Source organism: Heptranchias perlo, chromosome 6 (genome assembly GCF_035084215.1).
Source record: "Heptranchias perlo isolate sHepPer1 chromosome 6, sHepPer1.hap1, whole genome shotgun sequence".
NCBI lineage: Eukaryota > Metazoa > Chordata > Chondrichthyes > Hexanchiformes > Hexanchidae > Heptranchias > Heptranchias perlo.
In genome coordinates, this window is record NC_090330.1 from 69,223,792 (window position 1) to 69,233,273 (window position 9,482).

At 46.8% G+C, this 9,482-nt stretch overlaps 1 protein-coding gene across 1 annotated transcript; it reads left to right on the forward strand.

Annotated features, from left to right (window-relative positions):
- Positions 1-2,339: 2,339 nt before the first annotated feature.
- LOC137323199 (P-selectin glycoprotein ligand 1-like) lies at positions 2,340-3,377 on the forward strand. Its single transcript, XM_067986708.1, has 2 exons — positions 2,340-2,726; positions 2,847-3,377. The coding sequence occupies exons 1-2, from the start codon at positions 2,340-2,342 to the stop codon at positions 3,375-3,377; spliced, it is 918 nt and encodes a 305-aa protein (XP_067842809.1).
- Positions 3,378-9,482: the final 6,105 nt, after the last annotated feature.

The following is a 9,482-nucleotide window of genomic DNA, read 5'->3' on the forward strand; positions in this document are numbered from 1 at the left end:
GTGGTGGGTGTGAACTACAGTTAGCATTATTTAATATATATAGTCCAACTGATGGGATAGGAGAAGGTATAGGTTTTAGGTGGTGGAATGACTTTAATTGTGTTTTGGATGGTTACGATAGGAGCAAGGAGAAGATGGACATGTTGGGGAAGCTTCTGAGAGATTGTTGAAGTTACCAGATTGGTAGATGCAGATAAGAGTGACAACAGAAGATTGGAATACACATAGAGTAGTCCAGATAGATATCACTGCTTTAGAATCGGCTTAATACTCTTTCCTAAGTGGATGGAGGTTAAGTGGTGTATCAGAAATAGAGTTGCTACAGTGCTTCCTGTGGATAATACACACTGCAGCCATGAAGTGCCAGTGGTGGTTGGAGTGGTAGTTTAAAATGCCGATCAAGCAGACTGCTTTGTCCTGGATGGTGTCGAGCTTTTTCAGTGATGTAGCATTTGTACCCAACCAGGCAAGCTGCCTGAATCAGGTATAATTACTGCAGTCTTTTTGGCCAAATCTACATTCAACTATATTTCCAGACAACTGTTGTTTTCTGAAGATAATAAACATGGGTCAAAAGGGATATGGAATTAGATACCATTCTGTTGGAAGATAAGTCAATAAGAGAGTTGGTACATCATTGTCTTTGACAGTAAAAACCTTTCAAGTATTTTTAAGACAAAGGGAGAGTGGTGGGAAATGGTGAAGGAGAGAACAAGGGCACATTTTCATTAGGGAAAGGATTAGGAAGGCTTAACAAGAGAACAGCAAGAGAGAATGGCTAGAAAAGAGACAGCAATACCTATGTAAAGTGCAAACTTTGTACTAAAAACTGAAATACGGTGCATGCAGAATCTGCTACAGGAAGTTTATTAAAGAAAATGAAGTAGATAATGGGGAAAAAATTTCGATAAGGCCCACTTTCGGTCGCGAATAGGGTAATCCGCTATTAACCCGCGCCCAATGGCCCCTACGCAGGCAGCATGTGAATTTCGAGCTGCCTGCGTAGGGGCAGCCAGAGTTATCCACACTGCTGAGAGACTGCCAGAAGGAAGCCAGAAATGGGGAGTGCTAAGTGCATGTTATCGGCAGCCTGCACCTCTTAAAGGTGCAGGTGCACATTTTAAATGGGGCATTCACAGTCCACTGGGAGGAGGGAAAGATGGCCGGAAGGATGGCAAGACCGGAGCGAGAGAGGGCCCCATGTTTCTCCGATGATGTACTGGAGGCCCTGGGAGTGGATGAAAAGAGGGCCAACATGTACCCATTGGGTGGCAGGAGACCCTCCAGACTGCAGCCTCGCAGGCATTGGCAGGCTATGGCCCAGGAAGTGAACGCCAGGAGCATTGCACCATGCACATGGGTGCAGTGCAGAAAGAAGTTGAATGATCTGACACGAGAGTTAAGGTGAGGCAAGTGTCAAGTGGCACATCCAACCAACTGCACCTCTGCTCCATGCAACACACCCCCCATCACCCACCCACCAACAAACACGGCCCATCGATACACAATGCTACACTTGGCATGCTGCATCTCACCCGCACATTGTAGCACACTTGCAGGCCACACAACCACCACTCACAGGTCACACACACTGGCAGCTATTCCACCATGACAGGCACATCACCAATGCACTTTGCAGAATACTCTGTCTTGCAGGAGAAGGTGGTGCATAACAGCCAGCTGCAGGAGAGACCTGAGGGAGAACGGGCATGCTTATACGTCCTCACCCCCCTGGAGGAGACAGTGCTTCGGATCATTGGGCGGGCCGTCGCTGTAGCCGTGACAACATGCCACACTGGAGGTCCCGATGAAGGGGGTCTCTGCATATCTAATGCTCCTTCTCCTTTCCCATATCTCCCTCCTCCCATAATCTTTTCTGACTCACGTGCTGCAGATGCTGTTGGTATGCACGTCTTACTCGCTCTTCTCCCCACTTCACAACTCAACTGTTTCCTTTTGTCATTGCAGATACCCAAGAACACGTGGCGGCACCCTCCGAGGAGGTGAAGGAGGAGGAGAGGGAGGACACTGAAGCCACGCCGTCACTCGCTCTGATACTCGCATCCACCAGCTCAGAGACTGACATTGCACATCCTTTAAAGACTAGGTTAGAGAAAGGATCTGCATGTGGTGAGACACTGGGCACAAGTGTGCATGAACCGTGGTGGAGGGAACGGATACCACAGGTGCCAGCTCGCCGGAGGGTGAGGTCGCTCACTAGTTCTGCTGCAGAGGAGTCAGATGAGGACCTCGACGGGCCAGGCTACAGAAGACGGCTGATGTGCGTACACCACCAAATGCTTGGGGCACTGGAAAGTCTTCCAGGAAGCCTGCGCACAATGAGAAGGAGCATGGAGGAGTCCAGCTCCAACTTGGCACAGGGCTTTGTGCAGAGCTTGGAGCCCATCCTTTCTCACATGGAACAGGTGCTCACCTCCATCGGCACACTTGTGGAGCCAACCATGATGCAGCGTCTGATGGCCGATGTCACGGCTTCCATTGCAGCATTATCCGATGTCATCAAAGATCTGCAAGCTACGGTTGCTGCTCAGACTGCTACAATGGAAGCTCAGACTGCTGTAATGGAAGCTCAGTCTGCTCCAATGGAAGCTCAGTCTGCTACAATGGAAGCTCAGACTGCTACAATGGAAGCTCAGTCTGCTTCAATGGAAGCTCAGTCTGCTCCAATGGAAGCTCAGACTGCTCCAATGGAAGCTCAGACTGCTGCAATGGAAGCTCAGTCTGCTCCAATGGAAGCTCAGACTGCTGCAATGGAAGCTCAGACTGCTGCAATGGAAGCTCCGACTTCTGCAATGGAAGCTCAGGCTGCTGCAATGGAAGCTCAGACTGCTGTAATGGAAGCACAGACTGCTACAATGGAAGCTCAGACTGCTGCAATGGAAGCTCAGTCTACTCCAATGGAAGCTCAGTCTGCTCCAATGGAAGCTCAGTCTGCTCCAGTGGAAGCTCAGTCTGCTGCAATGGAAGCTCAGTCTGCTCCAATGGAAGCTCAGACTGCTGCAATGGAAGCTCAGACTGCTCCAATGGAAGCTCAGACTGCTGCAATGGAAGCTCAGACTGCTCCAATGGAAGCTCAGACTGCTCCAATGGAAGCTCAGTCTGCTCCAATGGAAGCTCAGACTGCTGCAATGGAAGCTCCGACTGCTGCAATGGAAGCTCAGACTGCTGTAATGAAAGCACAGACTGCTACAATGGAAGCTCCGACTGCTCCAATGGAAGCTCAGTCTGCTCCAGTGGAAGCTCAGTCTGCTCCAATGGAAGCTCAGTCTGCTCCAGTGGAAGCTCAGTCTGCTGCAATGGAAGCTCAGACTGCTGCTATCGTGGCTCTGAGGACCACAGTGGAACGGGGCGTCTAGAGCTTCACAGCACTCCAGCAATCCGTTCTCCAGCTGATCATCAGGATTGCTGAGGCGCCGCCCCAGGAGAGTGGCAGTGGCGCCATGGCAGTCGGACCTGCTGTCCTCTCTCACGACGACAGCATTCCTGCTCCCACCCCTGCCACTCCGCCAGTGCCCCTGTTGCCTGTCAGCCAGCCAGGCTGGATTGCTGCAGCTCATGCTGAGATGGTGCAGTCTGAAGTTGCGCCCTCCCGGCCTAAAGTTGCTTGAGGTCATCCTCCTAGGTCATCTGCCCGCTCCACCATTGAAGGCCTGTAGCCTCCCAGCACCCATGCTCCAGCCACTGAGGATGCATCTCGTAGGAGCACTAGGATAGGTAAAGGCACATGAACAACAGGCGCTAAGGCAATGCACAAGGGTGAATAGTTCTGTTCTGTTTCTATAATTTTATTTCTTCATTGATAAATGTGAATTGATAAAATGGTAGTAAGAGGAGGGGTGGGGCCGATTAGGGACCAAAAAGGAGATCTCCTTATGGAGGCAGAGGGCATGGCCGAGGTACTAAATGAATACTTTGCATCTGTCTTTACCAAGGAAGAAGATGCTGCCAAAGTCTCAGTAAAGGAAGATGTAGTTGAGAGACTGGATGGGCTAAAAAAAATTGATAAAGAGGAGGTACTAGAAAGACTAAGTGTACGTAAAGTAGATAAGTCACCAGGTCCGGATGAAATACATCCTAGGTTGCTGAGGGAAGTAAGGGTGGAAATTGCGGAGGTACTGGCCATAATCTTCCAAACATCCTTAGATACGGGGGTGGTGCCAAAGGACTGGAGAATTGCAAATGTTACAAGCTTGTTCAAAAAAGGTGTGTAAGGATAAACCCAGCAACTGCAGGCCAGTCAGTTTAATCTCGGTGGTGGGGAAACTTTTAGAAACGATAATCCGGGACAAGATTAGCGGTCACTTGGACAAGTGTGGATTGATTAGGAAAAGCCAGCATAGATTTGTTAAAGGCAAATTGTGTTTAACTAACTTGATAGAATTTTTTGATGAGGTAACAGAGAGGGTAGATGAGGGCAATGTGGTTGATGTGGTGTATATGGACTTCCAAAAGGTGTTTGATAAAGTGCCGCTTAATAGGCTTGTTATTAAGATTAAAGCCCGTGGAATAAAGGGGGCAGTAGCAGCATGGATACAAAATTGAATAAGTAATAGGAAGCAGAGAGTAGTGGTGAATGGTTATTTTTCAGACTGGAGGGAGATGTACAGTGGTGTTCCCCAGGGGTTGGTACTAGGACCACTGTTTTTCTTGATATATATTAATGACTTGGACTTGGGTGTACAGGACACAATTTCCAAATTTGCAAATGATACAAAACCTGGATGTGTAGTGAACAGTGAGGAGGCTAGTGATAGACTTCAAGAGGACATAGACAGGCTGATGAAATGGGCGGACACGTGGCAGATGAAATTTAACGCAGAAAAATGCGAAGTGATACATTTCAGTAGGAAGAACGAGGAGAGGCAATATAAACTAGAGGGCATAATTCTAAAAGGGGTACAGGAACAGAGAGATCTGGGAGTATATGTGCACAAATCATTGAAAGTGGCAGGGCAGGTTGAGAAAGCGGCTAAAAAAGCATTCGGGATCCTGGGCTTTATAAATGGAGGCATAGATTATAAAAACAAGGAAGTCATGATGAAACTTTATAAAACACTGGTTCGACCACAACTGTGGTATTGTGTCCAATTCTGGGCAATGCACTTTAGGAAAGATGTGAAGGCCTCAGAGAGGGTGCAAAAAAGATTTATTGGAATGATTCCAGGGATAAGGGACTTTAGTTACGTGGATAGATGGGAGAAGCTGGGCTTGTTCTCCTCGGAACAGAGAAGGTTGAGTGGAGATTTGATGGAGGTATTCAAAATCATGAAAGGTCTAGACAGAGTAGATAGAGAGAAACTGTTCCCATTGGCAGAAGAGTCAAGAACCAGAGGACATAGTTTTAAGGTGATTGGCAAAAGAACCAAAGGTGGCATGAGGAAAAACGTTTTTACACAGATCTGGAATGCACTGCCCGATGGGGTGGTGGAGGCAGATTCAATCACGGCCTTCAAAAGGGAACTGGATAAGTACTTGAAAGGAAAAAATTGCAGGGCTACAGGGATAGGACCGGTGAGTGGGGCTAGCTGGATTGCTCTTGCATACAGCCGGCATGGACTCGATGTGCTGTGTCCTTTCTATGATTCTATGAATTTGCATTTGGTGGTGGTTTTTATTCGTGCAATGAACTGAGAGGGAAACCAATGTGCAATCAGATGGAAGGCAATTTGGTGATCTTGTGGGAGCGGAAAGTTGGGGAGTATAGGACTGTTGGTGAGTTTGGGAATGTAGTTGACATTATTGATAGCGGGCACGGATCACGCAAGAAAGCAGAGCCGTTACAGACAAGGCGTTTCGTCTTGTGTCTTCCTCCACTTCCTCTTGGAGCTCCTCCCCCTCCTCCTCCTCAGCCTCTTCCTCCTCACCCTTTTCCTCCTCAGCCTTTTCCTCCTCAGCATCCTCAGCCTCTTCCTCCTCAGCCTCTTCCCCCTCCTCCACCTCTGGCTCAGGGTCTTCTCCAATCATTGGTGGCAAAGGCTGGTCCCTCATAATGGTGTGGTTGTGCAGCATGCAGCAGACCACCACAAATCTGCCCACCCGCTCAGCGGAGTACTGCAGGGCTCTTCCAGACCGGACCAGGCAGCGGAAGCGTTGTTTGAGCAGGTCTATGGTGTGCTCCATGACGTTGTATGTGGCAGCATGGCTCTCATATTAGGCCTGCTGTGCACTTGTGCATGGGTTCCTGACCGGAGTCATGAGCCATGGCGTGAGGGGATAGCTCTTGTCGCCCAGTAGCCAGCCTTTGAATTGCTGAGTCGGGTGAAAGATAGCTGGCACGTTGGACTGCCACATGACAAAGGCATTGTGACTGCTCTGAGGGTAGCGGGCATCGACCTCCATGATATGATGCTTGTGGTCATTCACCAATTGCACGTTCAGGGAGTGGAAGCCCTTTCGGTTGACAAAGATGGCCGAGTTGACATGCGGGGCATGCAGGGCAATGTGCATGCAGTCAATGGCATCCTGCACCATGGGGAAGCCAGTAATGTAAGCAAACCCCTGTGCTCGCTCATTCTGCTTGTCTCTGTCACGAGGGAAAATGATGAACCTGTTCCTTATCTCGTACAGCGTGTCTGTGACCTCCCTTATGCAGCATTGCCCTGCACACTGTGACATGTTGCACATGTTGCCAGCAGAGGCCTGAAATGCTCCTGAGCCGTAGAAATTCAGCGCCACGGTGACCTTCACAGCCACAGGCAATGCTGTCCTTGCCCTGCTCTGAGGCTGCAGTTGTGGCCGCACCAGTTGACAGATCTCGGTCACGGCTTCCTTGGTGAACTTCAGGCATCGGAATGCAATGCTCCTCGGTCATGTTGAGGTAAGAGAATTGGTCCCAGAAGGCCCTCATTGGATACGGCCTCCTGCACAGCGCCCTGATTCTCCTCATCCTCCCTCTTTTCGCTGCTTGACCTGCTGTGCAAGGCCTCTCTGCATGCTCCCAGTCGTACTCAATGCCCAGCCGGAGCCTTAGCAGACCGCCCATAGCTGCCAGGAATGTTGTTCAATGGTTGTAACCTTCCGAACCGTAAGGCAGTACCAGCCAAACCACTCTCAAATGTACTCTAGCAACTCTCAGTAAGTATAGGGAGTTTCAAAAAATGCTTCCTATTCCACCAGCAGCCAGAAGCAATAATCCAGCAAACAATCTGTAAATCCTGCATGGTCCCTTTAAATAGTGCTGGTGGGGGGGTCCTTCAGGCACTCTAAGGCATGTTCAGGCGTGCATGGTTAAGACTGTACATTGAGTTGAGCGTTAAGATCCAAAATGGTGTCTATCACTTTAAATCAGCGTCGCACACAGATTGTACTCATTTTCTCCCTACTTTACATGCTGCCAGCGTTCAGTATTTGCACATGTACTAATACCTATACCAAAATGACGTCCAGCGCATGTTGCTATCTTGGAAGTTTAGGAGGCTGCGTAGCCGAAACAATGGGTGCTGCATGGCTCAATATCTAGTCCTGTCACATTGAATAGAGCTAGAAATGTAGCAGATATTTTTTTCAGTCACGTACATAAGCGTAGGGTAGTGATAACACCTCTGTGTGAGGATGATATCAAGTATAGTTAGAATAAGGACAGAGAAGAAAGAAGAATGGAGCAGAAATATCTCAGTGGCACAATGCCTAGACCACTGTGTAAATATAGGTGTACCAGATAGAATAGCCATTGTATAAAATATAAATATCCACATATTAAAGACTCATTCTGCAATAGATGTAAAAGTACAAGGTTGGACCTGGAGTATAGTAGACATTACCTCATTAACTGTCCATGAGAAGTGATAAATGAGAAATAAGAAATATAGTAGGTACATAGTAAATCAGTAACGAATACGGAGGGGAGCTTCTTCAGCATTTTCTGTTTTTATTTCAGATTTCCAGCATCCCCAGTATTTTGCTTTTGATTGGGAGTATGAATAAGATTGTGTTATGGATGTATTGGGAAGAGAAAAGACACTGAAGGCTACAGAGAACTAATGAGCGCTCACATGTGGAAATGTCCAGAGTGTAATAAACAATATAAGACATTAATTAGTAAGTGCAACAAATGATAACAGCTAACCTTACCACCAAAATGAGCTTACGTATCAACAGCATATACAGAGAATGTAACGACGTATTGCATCCACATTTGTTCTACATCATTAAACTTATAAAAGATACAACACCCTGGAGCTCCTTTGGGGACTTCAACCAGTCTTGCTGAGTTAGGTTAACAAGCTTACCGTTTTCCTGAGGAGTCAGCTGCGCGTGAGTTTCTATCGGTACCAGTTTCATGGGCACTGCATCTAAGGGGTTGTATTATATCATAGATTTGATAAATACAGATTATTAACCTGATGTCTCAGTGTTTCCTCATTCTTGAACTCGCATTAAAGGTTGAGCATGTATGAAAATATCCTATATAAACCCAACACACTGCTCCTCAGATGTTTTCTACTCCTGCATCACAATTAGCTGACCTTGTCCAATAATGGAAAGACAGCTTATCACATGACATTCTGCAACTATCACGATGGCTGCTTAGTCGGCTTCAGCAGATATTAAAGGGTTGTTGGCTGCCATTAGAGTGCCACCACTTTTTTTAATAGTTACAAGGCTTTGAAAGATTGGAATTTACAGGCCATGCATACAAAGATATGACAACAAAAATTGGCCATAAATAGTAGGACTCAGAAATTTTTATTTTGGCCTCCATGAAGCATTCGTTGCAAATAAGCACTGAGCAGGTGCTCCAGCTACATTATGGGGAGGACCTCCAATTTAAAAGAAAGCTAAGGCCATAATGAGCCCAATACGTACAAAGACTCTAAGCTCAGGCACTTTACGAGTGCATTATATTGCGCTAGATGAATGGGGTGCTGAGCATGCTTCAGTACCCCACAATATGGAGGGATGGGGACAGTTCCCATAGCAGTATCAGCCCCACTATCTCCACTCCTTTTACTATGAGTTGTACATAAAAAAAATTAATAAACACAAGAAAATTAGAGAGTCTTTCAAATGTGTTAGAGAGATGGGTTTCAGAGGTTTAGAAGAAACACCCTTTTGACAGAACACAAAGTGACCCAAATTATGCAGTCATTGAGAAAAATTGATGGGCTTCATGTGCAGTTTTATTTTAGCCAACATTATTGGGATGAATAAATGGGGAAAATTCTAAAGTTGTTTAGTGAAATGTTGGAAAAGGAGCAAACGACTCCTTCATTAAGAGGAGGAATAGTGACCTTAATTTACAAATGAAGAGAAATAAGGGTTTGGTGGAATTGGGAGTCCTATCACGCTGCCCAAAATTGTTTAATAATATTCTGGTTAAGGTCCAGGCCTTGTGTTTGCAAAGGTTAATGGAACAGAATATTAACCCAGAGCAGACTTGGACCCCCAGGCCAATCAATAGAGAATGACTTATTACTGTTGGATACTATTCATTTTACTGATAGGTTTGATTAATCTTGATC